Below are 16,897 nucleotides of genomic sequence, written 5' to 3' on the forward strand. Positions count from 1 at the left end.
AACTGTGCCAGAGAAGCATCTGTTAACTTTACTTCAGATCAGTAGTTCAAATTCAGTGATTAATCAGCAGCTCATTGCTGATTAAAGCTAATGAAATAGCATCTGCCCTTTGTGGTAGTTTGAATCAGTTTGAACATATTAAATTAATATATTTTCTTGCAGATTTTGGGATTACGCAAATTTGACACTCTAAACTGACCATAGGTGTAAGTGTGAGAGTGGCTGGTTGTTTGTCTCTGTGTGTCCTTGTGATGGACTGACGACAGCTGGATTGGCACCAGCGACCCCAGTGACCCTCATGTGGAGGATAAAGCAGTAGAAGATGGATAGATTCATTTCATTACCCCAGCAGAGCAGAACACATTCAAACGTTGCATGCTTACAGGTGGAGGTAAAGAAGAGACCAAGTGACAGTAATTAGTTAGAGATCATCCGATCCCCAGTTTTAATCCAATAGTTTACTTATTATCAAATCTGAATCAGCACACGGCAGCAACAATCTGTATTTTAGCTGAAATACCTGCAACACACTGCCGTTTGTCATGTCGACAAAAAGTTGGTGCAGTGAAATCAGATGTTTTTAAAGTGTTTATTTTGGCAAGCACCATTCGAAATAGAGCAAATTTGTCATGTGCTTATGGTATGTGATGAAGAATAAAATTATATACCCATGCAAAAGTCCCTGTGAAATGTACATATGCATCTTTATTGCAGAAAGTTTACGTGTCACTGAAATCTCACTGATTTCCTTTTTTTGTTTTTTGTTTATCTTATTGTTCCTGTTGTCGCCTTTGCATTGCCCTCATGTTTTTGTTTCAGTTTTCGGTCTTTTTTTTTTTACCAGCATTGATTCGCTTGTAGAAATGTTAGGATTATTACACATCATTGTTTTGGAAATGCTTGGCATGTATGAAGTTACATGGTTACTTCTAAAATCATACATCTGAACAAAATCAAAGTGAGTAAAAAACAGAGTAAATCCAAACCAAACTAAGAGGATTCAAAAACAGAACAAAAAAATGTCTCTGTGCATCCTGATATTGAACTGGAAAAATCATCTCATCGTCTTGGATTAGGTTATAAAAACCTGTTGTCCTCATCCTCAGAATTCATGTTTGGTGTCTTTTAATGCTTTTTTTTTGTCCATTTTTTCATCAGTTCTTCAATTATTGAAAAGGAGCATCCGGCTTCCTTTTGTTGTACGAAACAAGAGGAGAAATCCTCAAGAGTGTGTTGTCTGTTGATGCTCCGGGCATCGCTCAGCTCCTCAAAGGAAGCCTGTCACCTTCACGAGTCTGTATTATTAATATTAGGTCCATAAGTCCCTTCCATTCATTTACATCTGAACCCAACGAAGAGTTCTATGTTCGGTCACACTCATACAGTGGTGACCCTCATCACCACCTCTCTATTGGCAGCAGCACTGATCCTCGGGTCGTTGGGCCTCAGTTGGCTCAGGATGTGTAAGATGGTGTAGCCACAGTGGTGGTTCAGAATAGTTCTTAGCCTCCTGCTCTGCCGCCCACCGCTGCTGCTGGCCAGACCGTGAGGGTTACTGCGAGAGCCACGCGCCCCTGTCTTACTCGAACTCAGTGGGTCGCCCAAGTCCTTCGATTTCTCATAGTTCAGTACTTTCCACTGCTGATTAACAGCCTGCCATCGTTTGAAGATTCGATACACTGATGAGCCTTCATGGATGATGAGGCCTGGGCAGGGAAAAAAGAGAGGAAACGGGGTGAAGAACCGTTGTATTCCCACTCCTTTACATCACAAAATTATGCTAAAAGGCCCCTGAGTTCCAAGCAGCATCATAGGTAGGAACATTTCATCTCTCCCATGGAGGAGAATAGACAGTTGCCAATAATCACAGTGCTCGTATCTGATGCCATCTGTTCCCCCTGTGTTGTCTTACACAGCCGACTCTCACAATTACTCACTAACAGTCAACCAGGTTACTCCTAGAAAACAAAATGTGCTCGGTCTACCTCTGCACCATCTGCTAATTATGTTCTTTTTTGTCTGACCTCAACCAGCAGAATGTGAACTGAATACATGTTTCTGTCGCCATGTCAGTTTGTCCTTGCATAATGCAACTAATGTTTATTAAAGTAGTTGTTGTTCCTGCGCAACCTCTCATTGCATAATGCATTTCTCCATGCACTGTCATCTGAACACTCCACCATGTGCATTTTTATATGCATCTATCTATCTATCTATCTATCTATCTATACACTTATGCAATAAGATTATATACCCAGAGAAGCTGATAATGCAAAAAAATGTTCTTTCCTTCACAGTTCGTGGTTGGGTGAAGCCCTTTATCATCAAACAATTGCGTTTGTTCTTTTTAAATCATAATGACAACAGAAACTACCCAAATGACCCTGATGTATCGGGTAACATTTCAATGACCTGTGTTCAGCCATCATCTTCCAAAACTTCTTCTTCTTCTGCTATTGTTGTTGTATTTGAATTGTTATGTAATTGTATGTTTTATATATATGTTATTTTTGTGCATATTGTCATTTACCTATGCAGACGATGTCCATGAAACCGTACATGCCGTAGCAGATTTGGAAGAGCAGGTCCTGGCGCTGCCACTTGGCTGAAGGGCTGAGTGAGGACCAGATGAGCCAGGAGATGCTGGCAATGAGGAACAGGGAGCCCAGAATAATGGCCGCTATCTGCACCTTCTCGATCACCGTCAGAGAAATGGCCTGCCACTGCAACACACAGAGAGAGAAAGAAGTGTCTAAATCAGTGCTGGAAGAAGTGCGCAGAACCTTTAAGGAAAAAGTACCAGTGCAACAATATAAACACACTAAAAAAATGTCACAATACCTCTAAGGTGGTTACCCTTTTCGAAGAATCCAAAGGGTTTATTAATAGTCTAACTGCAATGTTTCCACATCTCTCCAATTTGTTTCTCTTGTGTGTGTTGAACTGAAGAGGACAGGTCTGAGTCTACAACTCTTGGTGTTATTTTACTGTTGTACTATCGAGAGTATCCTGGTGTGTAAGGTGTCACAGTCTGGTACGCTGGCTGCTCTTTAAAAGATTGGAAGGCTCTGCAGAGAGTCACTGGAGGAGATAGCGAGACCCCGGTACCTCAGCAGAGCATCCGCCAAAGACACCAGAGACAATACTCACGCCGGGCACCATCTCTGTCACCTGCTCTCCTCAGGAAAGCAATACCAGTCTCTCAAATGTAAGACTACAAGACTCACCCACAGTTTTTTATCTGAATGGACCGAAACAACACAAAAACTCAATAAAATGTCCCTTACATCACACAATGTGTGTGCAATAGTGCATATGTGCATCCATCTATACCACAGTCATCTTGTCCTCCCGAGTTCCTTTAAATATTCAATTGTGTTTATTTTTATACCCTATCAGAGTAATCTTGTTGCATTGTGTGCACTTTGACGTTGACCATTTATTCAAATTAAAATGTCTAAAAGTGTCAGTGGAGAATACAAACACCTCCCAAGATGTCTTTCACTTGCAAGTGTAACCAGCAAACTACAATAAATCTGTCTATCCACTTCCAATCTATATTATATCATACAAATAAGAACATGTAAACACACACGTTATTACACACATGGCACCTTATCAATAGGTTTCAGGGCGGTTGGCTGCCTATGAAAAGGAGGGCAGAAGGACAGTGACGCAGAGGGAAAATGTGTCAGCACAATATGGCAAACAGTCCTCACAACACAGCAACGGCCTCAGATTTGTTCTGGTGATGGGTGTTGAGTCTGATCGAGCAGCATTTGGACATTGTGTATGTTTTGATGAAAAGTTCTGTCGGCAGCAGCAGCAACTTCATCCTGTCATCAGTCACTGTGCTCTCCCCCCCGATTCACTCATTAAAAAAGGAAGGTTTACACACATTCTCTCATGATCAGCCTCCTGTTTAGGTGTTTAAACAGCATTTATCCAGGACATCAATGTGCAGTCAAAAAGCGGGGTTGGATGCTCAACATAGCAGAGCTGCTCTGGCCTGTTTGTACGAGCGTGTGCAGTGTGAGTCAGATTTATCTCGACAAGCTCAGAATCAAAGCAGTTCTTTTTTCTTTTTTTGTGCTCAGTGGCAACAGTATAAGTGGGAGCTTTGTTGCTCAGCAGTCGTCCTTTTTGTGTATGCAAGTGTTCCCGTTACCTGCAGAGGGTTCTTGGTGCTGATGGCCAGGACCTGGTACTTGAAGTAGCAGAGCTCACAGCTCCAGGAGCCTCTCTCACTGATCCAGCGGATGAGGCAGGGCTGGTGGGTGCAGCGCACGGAGCCATCGCAGCGGCAGGGGCTCAACAGCTCGCCCTGTGAGACAAGTGATGGGAAAGAAAACAAACATATTCAGATCACAGTGAGTGACACTTTGCAACTGCACACCACACTGCTAGTTTGGATAACAAATGAAAACTGAAAGACTGTGTCAGAGTCGGAGCATAGATGTTCATCAAAGGTTAAACACTATTACTGAAACTACTGTTTGTGCCAGTGGAGATGGTGATGTGTACGACCACTGAACACATTGAGAAACGTGACCTTCCATCCATCCATTTTCTACCACTTTATCCTCCACATGAGGGTCACGGGAGGCGGGGTATTCCAGTCCATCACAGGGCCATACAACCATCCACTCTCATCTACGGCCAATTTAGAGTGTCCAATTTACCTAATCCCCATATTGCATGTTTTTGGGCACAGGGGGAGAGCATACAAACTCCATGCAGTATGGGCCTTGTTCCGACGGGGGTCGTGAACCCAGGGTCTTCTTGCTGCAAAGGCAAGAGTGCTAACCACTACACCAACCTTGGTTGTTTTCTATAATACTGTAAGACCTTGCCATGGAAAGTGTCTTCATTTAACTGGAAAAATAAAGGACTTACGTATTACAGAGGAAGTGTTATACTATAAAAATACGTTATAAGTAATAAGTTTTAATGGCTTGGTGTAAAAAGAGTTTTTCTCCTGGTTCTCCGGTTTCCTCCCACAGTCCAAAAACATGCAATATGGGGATTAAGTGAATGGTTATTTGTCTCTATATGTGATGGACTGGCGAACTGTCCACGGTGAACCCCACCTTTCGCCCTATGTCAGCTGAGATTGGCGGCCTCCTCATGTGGAGGATGAAGCAGGAGAAGATGAGTGAGTGAGTAAAAAGAGACAATGTTTGTGTGTAGAATTTGTACATTTTGATCATTTTTGAACAACCACAGTCAACATGAATTTGTAGGTTGATTGTATGTGACACTGCTTTAATACAGAATAAAGGAGCAAAATCCTGCTTTCCCCCAAAAGGTCAACTATCATAAATATATAATATGCTCCCCATTTCCTTGACCACACCTCCCCCCTCTGATAATGTTCCTTCTGTCCCCCTATAGAGACAGGGGAATGCCACGTTTGTACCAAATCCATTGTCTCTTCAGCTCTGCAAAAGCAGCTGAATCCTGCTGGCACATTAAGAAAAGACCACATTTAGACTGTCACCGCCATTCACAGTCAAATATCCATTAGTCACACAGTAAAAAGTCTGATAACAAGCTGTGCATCAAAATCCTTGATTCATTTACCGGAAAGCACAAAGAAAAACACTTGGTGATTTAAATTTTAACTACAACTACTACGTTGGGGAGAAATATGGGAGCAAATCATTTGTAAATCAGTGAATGAGCACAGTTTGATGTGAGGCCCAGTTGGCGAGGCGGCACGTTAACCATCTGCACGACAACAGGGAGCAGTGAGGCTTCAAGGGCAGGCAGGTGAGAGTGAGAGAGGGAGAGAGAGAGAGAGAGGGAGAGGGAGAGAGAGAGAGAGAGAGAGAGAGAGAGAGAGAGAGAGAGAGAGAGAGAGAGAGAGAGAGAGAGAGAGAGAGAGAGAGAGAGAGAGAGAGAGGGGAGAGCCGCTGAAGCCTGACGACATTTTCACACACACTGTATTAAACTCCAACAACCTCATAACAAACTGACACACCTCAGCGAAAATATCACTTATATCAACTTTAGCAAAAACATTTGAAGTAACTGTAATTTTGGGACATGCACTGATAGCATTCTCATGCCTGTGTGCCCGAGCAACAGCTAGGTTAGCACCAGTCTCTTCATCTCAAACGTTCTTTCTCATTTTGTCTGACAAAAATCCATAAAGTCACTGAATGACTTAGAATTTGTCATTTCATATCCAAGGACAAATGTAGACTAGTAGAGCCAGGAATTGAACCCACAACCTTCCAGTTGAAAGACTACCATTGCCCGATCCTAACTTCTCACTTTTTTTTAATACTTTTACTTTGAATTAATATCATAAAAGGTGACTTTAACTTCTGCCAAAGTCATTTTCTGGTAAGATACAAGATAGTAGGAGGCAGCACTTGTCTGAGCCTGGGGAGCAATAGGAGTTTGCTCAGATAAGTGCTGGGAATCAAATCCCTGGCAATTGAACCAGCAACCCTCCAGTTACGAGCCTGACTTCTTTCCTCTTGGTCATGGGCTGCCCAATAATAATTTTTATAATGGTCAGACTAAGGGCCAGGTCATCCACATCATGTTGCTCCACACCAAAAATATAAATCTACGGACTGCAGACATAAGAGAGGGGGCGGGACTACAAGTGGGTGGAACTATAAACAGGGGACGGAACTTCAAGTTGTCCAAATCACACAGAACCACATGAGAATGCAGCAAAATAAAAGAGTAAAAACAGATCAATATCCCTTGACAGGTCACAATTAGACAAACTTCCAAGTTGTCACTTGTGGATGTGCCCACTTAAAGTTACGCCCCTGTCTCTGCAGACAAACCCCTCTTATTCACGTGGACGAAATCTGTGCACATTTTGATTTCACGTGGACCACGACTGCACATGGTCTGTGGAACAACACTTTACATTCCAGCAGCTGGCATGATCTTGTTTTGGTCAAAAGACACAACAAAGATGATGGTAACCATGGAAACGTGCTTGAGGTTATATGAAAAAGTCATCTGGTGCACGCATATGTGCAACTCAGTGCTCAAAGAATACAAGTAAACACAAATGAGGGTGAGTTCCTGGTGAGTAATTGCTGCTTCTGGAATGGAGTGTGAGCTGGAGGACGTGAATATGAAACACTAGACTGACGCGGATCCTTGTTAGAGTATGAATGGGAGCTGTGTGCATGTGCAAACATGTGGAAATGCAAAGTGGCTCTCCACAGATGCAGAACATGGTGAGTATGACCAAGCCCCTCATTGTTTACTCTGGTCTCTGATCCCTGCTAAACCAGGCCAAGGTCACTATTTCCTGGCTATAAATTTCATATTTAACCAACAACAAATATTTCACCGTGCAAGAAAGCAAATGTCGACCATAAATGTCCAAACAATTCCTGCATTAGCCTGAATTTCAACGGCTTAATTAGAAATAATCAGACGTCACACTGTTCACACTGATTATCACCGTGGTCAGAATAACTTTGGTGGAACATTTTGTTTTTGCGCCTAATACTGACCATCACTACACAATACATAGTACATGAAAACATGAAAACATCAACTCTAGAGCCAGTGTTTGCTTTGTCCTTTCTGGGCTACTGTAGAAACATGCCAGCGCAACATGGCGGACTATTTGGAAGAGGACCTGCTCCTAGTGTAGATATAAAGCTCCCAATTCAAACAAAAACACAATGATTCTTAGTTCTGTGTGATTATGCGCTAATGAGAGCATGACTATTAAAGATTGTATTCAGCTATTGCTGATTGATCATCAGAATATTCTACACACTGGACAATGGCATCAATTTTCCACAGAAAAATAATCACTCGTTGAAACAGTTATACAATGTTCAGTTGGAGGCTTTAAGGTTTCTCAAATGATGGAATCATATCTTGTCAGAGGTTTCCTGTGTGCTAATGACTTGAAACTTGACGCCACCACAAGATGGCGGACACTTACTACCGGGGCATGAAATTAAGACCTGACCACACAGCAAATGTGGGTACATTTTACGATTGGTGTCAATCAAGCCAGTGAGAACAGAACGACTGTTGTGCTGTTGACATATCCGCGATGTGTGTGGTTTTAACTACTGAGGGCAACTTAACAAGCATGTCCGACATTTTTTAAGCCCAAAATGTGGCAGCATATTGCTGGGGTGAAGAGGCCGGTTGTGACAACAGAACAACAAAAGGATGACAAGGATGATTCAAAGTAAAGTAAAACAAAGTGGTCAGTGGATGTCAAGGTTCCTGCTTGTTTATGACAATAGCACAGAATAAATGTAGTCAAAATCCACTTGTAATCGGGACGAAAAACATAAAGTTAGAGGCAATTCTGGACCTCGAGTCCTCAACAAAGCACTTACACACACATTGCTAATGCATTTTCTGTGTCGTTCACCTTTATTTAAGGCACAAAAAAAGGCCGCAATTCAAAATCTACCTGCCACAGTGGCCAGAAAAGTTCACCTCAGCACCCTGCTTACTACACACCTGGTGTTTTTGGTTCCTACCTGCCTGTGTTGCCAGGTGGGAGAGATTTACCTGTAACCCGCGTATCACCCATAGCCCCGAGAATGCTACCGATCAAGATTCAAGGTTACAATAGTATAATTAGAGAAATTACTAAAACAAACTTGAGGAAATCATGTTCAATTAAAACCCAAAATGTCTGTACGCTGCTTGTCCTTGTGTGCTCATTTCTAAGTAACACCAGTGTTCTGCTTTATAAACGGTGACTCATACAGTAAACGTGAATTGCAATACGTTTACAGTAGCTGTAGGGAATCACCAACAGGCTGCGCCGTCTTATGTGCCAGAGAACTGCGTTGATGCAAATAATGCTTGGTATTGTTGTTTTATTTTTCTATCCATCTGCACTGTGTTGTTCTCCCATCTGGCTCATTTGACCTTCCCACTTATAATAAAAGACTTCAAGTGTCCCAGCGCATAAAAGTTTGTGTTTGGCTGATGAGCCACATGCCACTCATAAACTTTAAAATAACTTGCCTGCTGACATTATAAAGACAACAAAGAGAAGGTCAGAGGGATATGAGGAGCTAAATAAAAATAATATAGAAGCAAACATTTTTAAAATGTCAAGCAGTCAATGAGGAGGGTTTGTGTGTGTGTGTGTGTGTGTGTGTGTGTGTGTGTGTGTGTGTGTGTGTGTGTGTATATATACTGTATATATCTTTGCAAGGACCAAAAACCCAGGTTCACTAAGAGGCAGATTGCGGTCCATATTTGGACCCAGGTGCTATCCTAGTGTGACCCAGATTACTGTTATCGTAAATCACTAAAAACTTCTGTATTTTAACGGAGCATTTTCATTTTAACTGATGCAGCTTTTTTTAACTTTTATGGCACTAGGGGTACAGGAAATGTACCTCACATTACATGTCCTGTAAATTACCACCTGACACACAGAGCATCTGCTTCACTGACTGATTGAGTGAGTGAGTGAGCTGCACATTTCACAGCAAAAATAGAGCAAACAAAATGACCTTTCTCCTCAATTTCAACGCCAATATGTGCTGCTAATGTGACACTGTTTACTCGTTTCAAAGTAAAAGCATTTCAGCATCTCAGTTCCCCCGAATCCATTCATTTTCACAACACAGGGCTTTTAGTGTAAAATATTTGCAGGTGTGACGGATGTGCAGCTTCTTGCTGAAGAGTATTGACATTCAGTTGAGCCGAGGCAAAAACATCACAGACTCAAACTCACTGTGTCACTGACAGTCAAGGGAGAGACGAGGAGGGAGGGAAAATAAACTGAATATCAGAGAAGTGACTTCCCCTGTGAGCTGAGAAGACAAATAAGGAGTAAATAGTTTTTTGTAAACAAATAATCGTATTTAATTAATTTATGTCATTATCTACCGCTTTATCCTCCACCAGAGGGTCACGGGGGGTGCTGTGCCAATCTCAGCTACATCGGGCGATAGGCGGGGTACACCCTGGACAGTTCGCCAGTCCATCGCAGGGCCACACACACACAGATAGAGACAAACAGTCATTCCGGAGAGAACCCACGCACACACAGGGAGAACATGCAAGTCCCTTGCAGGCCCTTGTTCCAACCGGGGCTCGAACCCGGGTCTTCTCGCTGCAAGGCGAGAGTGCTAACCACTACACCACCGTGTGGTCCTAAAATGAACATAAGTCATATATTTAATGATACTTGATATCTGAAAGTCAGTCATTGATACAGACTTTGGACATTTTGGCTGGTCCTCACAAATGTAAAGTTGTTTTTTTAAAGGGTTAAAGGGTCTTGGTTTTAGGTATATAATTATTTATATGTTAAGGGTTATAGTTAGGCTTTTAGCTGTGATGATTTAGGTTAAGGTAAGGGGTTAGGGAATGCATTATGTTTCACTAAGGCTGCCGTACAGGAATTTATGAATGTGTATGTGTGTGGCTCAGGTATTACTAATGTTGACGGGACATAAATGTGTTTACACATTCACCTTATGGGGAATTGTCTACCTTATAGGGACAAAAAGCAAGTCCCCATAATGCAAATTCCCACATTTTAATGTGAAGACATGTTTTCAGGTTAGGATGAGGTTAGGATTAGGTCGGTGTGTGTATGTGTGTGTGTGTGTTATGAGAGAAATTACAAAGTTAATGTCATTATAAGCTAGACAAATATAAAAACAAAGACCTTTAAAAGCTGTGATTATAATGCTGAACCGTTAGCAGATTACATTTTGAGTAGAAACTGTGATTCGTGTGACGAGACCAATAATTTTGTCTAAATCAGTGTCTCATCTACGGCCAGAATCCAGATGAGCATTTCTCTGGAGTGCCTCAATTTATGATGATGGATATCAACAAGATATTTCAGACTCACGTGGCACCAAAGGAAAATGTTCTCTTCATATGCGTCCAATTATACCTTAAATAATTACATGCAAGGGCTCATGTTATTTGCATCCACATTTCTAAACCGTGTCTCCTGGGGTCATTACAAAGTAATGTTAAAGATTCACGCTCTTGTCGTTTGATGTTCAAAACTACTGATCATCCAAGACGCACATGAGCGGAATTAGCTTTGGGAAACCCAATGTGAACGTTGGTCCTGATTTGTCGCGATGAATCATAATGACTGGAAATTAAATTGTTTTTACGAGCTTCACAAGCTTCATGCAATATAAACAGACAAAGCCTCATAAGAGTTTTATCTGCAGTAACATATAATACCAATAATAGGTTGTTTAGAGTGTGTTAATAAGCTTTTTTTCACACCAGTAGTTTAAGACGGAAGCAAATAAACATCTATTTTTCTGTTGAGTGTTTTTTTCCCATTTGAAATGTCTCCTTTTTTAGAGTCATTGTATTTAAACATTAAATAATTGGTTGTATCAAGTCATAAATGGTTGTATATGACCATATACAGCAAGGGTCTCCAACTTTTTTACAAACAAAAATGAAAATGGCCTAGAACTACCCGTTTTTTTGTGTGTTTGTTTTAAACATTATTCTCATAGCCTATTTTAACACAAATAAACTGAATGAGCTCGCTTTGAATGAACATTTACAAAAATGTTGGCGCCTCCACAACTCACATTTTGCAATAAACATAACAAAAATAGTCTTTAATTCAACTCCATGTGCATTTTTGTATTTCTGTATGCATTTCCTTCTATATCGCACACATATATGACTCACTTTTCATATTGTTATTATCTGCCCCCATGTCACTGTATCCACTTAGCTTAGGTAATCTGGTTTGTTGTTCGATTATTGAAACCTTTGGTGTGCTACTTGGAAAAGGACTGGGAGCTCTGGGAGCTTGTGAGCCACACGTTGGAGACCTCAGACATACAGGGTATCTGTAATTTAGAGAATTTGAGTGGCTCAGACAAAGAAAAAGTCAGGCTTTAGATTTACACAATCTTCAGTCTTTTGTATTTGTTGTTGAGTCAAATATAAATATTTTATTTATCTTATTTATCTCTGCTGTACAGCACTTTGTTTCAGCTGTTGCTGTTTTTTAAAGTGCTTTATAAATAAAGTTGGATTGGATTGGAAATATAGAATGTTCAAGAGGGCGCTGTTTATTTCACAACAAACCTCCTCGACACAAACACACTTCCTGCTCAGCTGATCTGGCCTGGCTTAGTCCCTCAATGCCACTTCACACAGCACGAAGGTGTTAATTTGGTGTGTCACTTCTATGACTACGAACATGGCCGTTCTCCTTGACTGTAACCTTTACAGATCTGGGTTTTTTTTGTAGCATGTGTGACCCTGGGGGTGAAACCGCTGTCGGCCACAAACAGAAAAGGGCAGTTAGGGGTGATCAACACCACCATGACCACTCTCCTTATCTTCCAACATGCCAGCATTTCCATGCAAACCAGGCGATGTTTGTGGAAGTAGTGGCCCAGCCACTGTACCATGGCACATTCTGACACATTTGACAGACACTTAATAAGGACACACACTCTATGCAGCGTGCAGGGGTAAGGCGATTATGTCTGTAGGTAATTGGCCCACTGACAGCGACATGATCCCGGCCCCTGTTGTGACCTGCTTGAATAATGAAATAACAATAAAATGGCAAACATGTTCCCTCCACTCTGCACCCAAGGCGGTGTACGGCACCTTTCCGTTTGCACAGAGAACAAGTAATAATATGGCAGTGAGGAGCCGATGTGGAGGTGTCGTCTCAGGGTTTTCCCCTCAGTGCTTTGTTTGCTTGCTCTTTTTCTGGAGCTGAAAGAGGCGACTCAGAGCCACGTTGCTCGATGAGTCACCTTGCTGAAGAGCCCAAAGCCCAGAACATCAACATTTTATTAAAGGAATGCACTTGAGTGTGCAAGGCAGGAAGTTGATCCCTATCATATGACCCCCCCCACGTCCAAAAGAGACCTGAAGTGATTTATATGCCGTCCTGTAGCTCTCCACAAATTACTATGTGTTACAATGGACACTCCAAGGCAAATGTCATAAATTAACACATGGGCTGTAAAAAACACTTTACGCCTATCTTAGGGAAGTGACTGAATGGTAATATCCATCTGTGCTCCTACAGGATCTACAGTGTTTCTAATTATCTGAGGCTTCAGGACGACCTGCTGAGCCAGAACGGCACAGTTTTCTGCACATCTGGTCATACTGACCACAGACAAGAGGGATGATCTACAAATATGAACCACAGAGAGAGAAAGAAACAATAGAAATAGAAAAAATTCTCATGACCATTGTCAGGCTGGGAATGGTGATTGTCAAAAGATCGCCCTGTTCTGTGATACATGCAGATGGGAAAACAGTTGATTTGCATTCACAAAAAAAACACGATTGTGACTCAAGCATATACACTGCCTCTCACTTTATTTGTCATCGCACAGACCTGACTGGCTAACTTTTCTTTGTTGCTATGCTGGCCGGATTTCAGATGTGTGGGAACTGCTGCCTCTCCTCCACCACCACTGATGAGCTTAGTTATGAGAACAATGTTATTTGGACGAGCAGATCACTGAGCGGTCGTCTCCATGTGTGATGGAGAGGACAATGTTTGGCTCTGAAACCAACAGTGTGAAGATGGGGGGTAGCATGCAGTGCAGGTTGTAAAATCACTGAGACACATGTGTTATATTGGGGGATATATCCCCAAAATAACAACATATGTACATATATATAGATATATATGTGGCTTATTTTTGCATATGTGTCAAAATGATGGCAATAGTAGCTCCTCTGAATCAGAGAGCCTTTGTGATTTGCTGTGTAACAAAAAGAAAAAAAAAATCAAAATGGCAGATTGGAGTAAAGAACAAAGTGTGGTTGTGGAAATCATTAAAAAAAAACTTCCTACAACCCTGCTCATGTGTAAAATCCCATGCATGGTGATAGAAAATGGTTCCCCACAGCAGCACAAAGGCTCAGCACATTTACACCACACAAATGTGAAACAAAAACATGCTCTCTGACTGTCTGTCTGCACGTCTGCCTGTCTCTCTGTCTGCCTGCCTGTACACACGAGGAACCAGTTATCTGCTGCATGTCTTACCTGCTCTGGGCCTTGGAAACAGATCCGGCACTGGGGGGTCCGCAGGCTGCTGGCGGTGCTGGCCAGAGACACGGCGTCCAGGCCCACTTGCAGCTTGGGCTCCTTGTCCTCAAACGCCAGGCTCCGGGGCCGCGGTTCGCTGCCGTAGTATTCCTCCTCATCATCCCGGGAATGGCAGTCGACGAACGGCGGCCAGCCGCAGCCGCCCATCCCCAGACCTCGCATTGTGGTGGCGGCGGCGGTGGTGGTGTTGGTGGTGGTGGACCGTCTATCTGTGTCTGAACCGGACTGCCTCGAATCGGATCGCATAAACACCAGGACTTTCAGTTCATTAAAAAACATGCGGATCCGATACTTGAACATGTTTGGCTACATAAAGTCTCAGCCAGACTGAAGGAAAAATAAATGAAGTGTTTTTGTCTCTTCTATTGTTATTATTATTGTTATTATTGTTCATACACTGACTGTGTATATTCTCATTGTAGTAATTCCACTACTGGTTTATTAATCATAATTACTGTTGTTATTATTATTATTATTGTTATTAAAAATAATTGTGAAAGGCTCTCGCCTCACTGATGGCATGTGTGTCTAAGCCAATGCGGATAAAAGATTTTCCTGACACACTCTTTCAATATTCATTACTCAAACTCCTCTGTCTAAACACACTCTCTTCTTCAGATTAACGTTACAACTCGTCCTGTTTTGATTTCCCACCGTCCATTTTCCATTCAAAGAGACTCCCACTCCCCCCTGTTTTTGTCTTTCTTTTTGAAAGATGCACTGGGCTTGCAGCAAATGAAAAAAGAATTGCCTCGGCTACATGTTTTGCTACCCGAAGCAGAAGACTGCGAGAGAGTGGACGAGTGGAAGAGAGAGCAGCGCGCAGCCAGGAAACAGAGGATGGGATGTAAAAGACAACGACATGCCATCCACACAGTCACATCTGACACTCTTGTCAAGAATCATAATCCAAACAAAGGTGCAGAAGATGAAATGATAGTTATTATTTGCAATGTTGTTAGAATAGGCTGCTGTGTCTGTTACTGTATCATCCCAGGCGTCAGATCATGGTCCAGTTTTTCCCCTCTCTCTCTCTCTCTCTCTCTCTCTCTATTTCATCTCCTTTCTCTAAAAAACCTCTGGTTCGTCCAAAAAAGAATCCGTGGATCCATTCACGCGCACTTCCTATAAATCGTCGAGATCATAGAAAAAAAAAGACCCACAACAATCCCTTTATCATTTTGCATTTTCAGGAGCCTGGCTGGAAACATGGCAACACAAAAACACCCGAAAGCCCCATGTTTCCTGTCGTCGCTCGACGTCCGCCAGCATTCTCGATGCGAGCTGAAATGTCAACGCGGGACAGAAAATACCGAAGGCGGTCTACGGTCTTTTCTTGTGAGAGACAAAGACGAGGACGACACATGAAGACGTCTCCGCATCCGAGGGCAATTACACAGCAGTAATGGCATTGATTATAGGATCAGATAGATGGTGGTGGTGGTGATACGGCTGCCGCTGATTTTCCTCCTCGAAATGGTCGGCTTGGAGATTGAACCAGTACAGCAGCTACTTCCGGAATAGAGAGAGAGGAGGAAGAAGAAGAAGAAGAAGAAGATATGAAAAAAAAAATCCTGACTGTCATCCAGTAAACAAGCTGCTGTTTGTGGTCCAGTCATCCATGGGTCGTCGGTGGATGATGATGTTGTGCGTGAGCCTCTCCCTGTGCTCAGCAGCAGCAGCGGCAGCAACAACAGCAGCAGCAGCAGCAACAGAAGCTCTGCTGCTTTATTATTGACCAGGCGATGCTGCTGTCCAAGGTGCTGATCTCCCTCTGTGACGTGAGGGCTGCGGCCACATGCACGAGGAACCCGCCAACTATGAACGGGACCTGGACCTGGATGTAGACCTTTGTGTGTGTGTGTGTGTGTAAGGATATTTTAGCATCTCCTCACAACTTTGAGGAGCTTTTGAGGGAGTTAAGACATTAAGGGTTAGGTTAAGGGTTCAGGTGAGGCATTAAAAAAAACACAATTTGTCAAAACTTTAGGGCATATTCTATCCAACTGTATTCAAAACGCAATAAAAACTTGAATGTGTGATTTGTTGACTCACTTGGAAGCTTTATTGAACTGATATATGTAAAAGATTGTGGTTGTTTGGTCCTCAAAAGGTTGACTATGTGTTTGCCAATTCTTGAATGTCTTGTTTTGTCAACAAACCAACATGACTCAGTTTTAATGATTTCTTTGTTACATGGAGCAAAGAAAGCAGAAAATATTCACGTTTAAGAAGCTGGAAAATCTGAAAACTCAACTCAAACTGATTTATCAAGATACCAAAACAGTTGACAATTAATTTAGTGGATTAATCTACATACAATCTATATTTATGAAGCTGGACAATCAGAAAGCTTGTTTTAATTATTTAAAACTGATTTATCAGTTATCAAAATAGATGACTATTCATATAGTAATCGATTCATAATCGTTGCAGCCATCGCCAATGTTTTTGTTCTTGTATCATCCAACGATCATATATATCATATATCATAAGTGATTTCTTTTGTCACAATAACATCTTTTACTTTTGACTCTTTAAGCAAATGCAACTAAATAAGGCATTTTACCTTTGATAGAGCAATTTTTAACTGTATTATTACTACTCAAACGAAAGACATGAATAGCATCAATGCTGGTGTTGGATCAGTTATCACCAGAGTTGAGTTATTCAGAAGTAAAAATTCTGTTTATCTTCTAGTCATGACTCATGTGACTATATGCTGATGCTCCTGTAACACACGCACACACACATGTCTGAAACATCAACACAACAGCCCTCACTTGAAGCTTCTTCATGCACCACACAAATGTTAACACGTTCACG

At 42.0% G+C, this 16,897-nt stretch overlaps 1 protein-coding gene across 1 annotated transcript; it reads right to left on the reverse strand.

Annotated features, from left to right (window-relative positions):
• Nucleotides 1-408: 408 nt before the first annotated feature.
• march9 (membrane-associated ring finger (C3HC4) 9) lies at nucleotides 409-15,638 on the reverse strand. Its single transcript, XM_044039236.1, has 4 exons — nucleotides 14,009-15,638; nucleotides 4,169-4,324; nucleotides 2,531-2,723; nucleotides 409-1,706 (listed from the first exon to the last, which is right to left on the reverse strand). The coding sequence occupies exons 1-4, from the start codon at nucleotides 14,369-14,371 to the stop codon at nucleotides 1,378-1,380; spliced, it is 1,041 nt and encodes a 346-aa protein (XP_043895171.1). The 5' UTR covers nucleotides 14,372-15,638; the 3' UTR covers nucleotides 409-1,377.
• Nucleotides 15,639-16,897: the final 1,259 nt, after the last annotated feature.

The sequence above is a fragment of the Solea senegalensis genome, linkage group LG11 (genome assembly GCF_019176455.1).
Source record: "Solea senegalensis isolate Sse05_10M linkage group LG11, IFAPA_SoseM_1, whole genome shotgun sequence".
Lineage (NCBI taxonomy): Eukaryota > Metazoa > Chordata > Actinopteri > Pleuronectiformes > Soleidae > Solea > Solea senegalensis.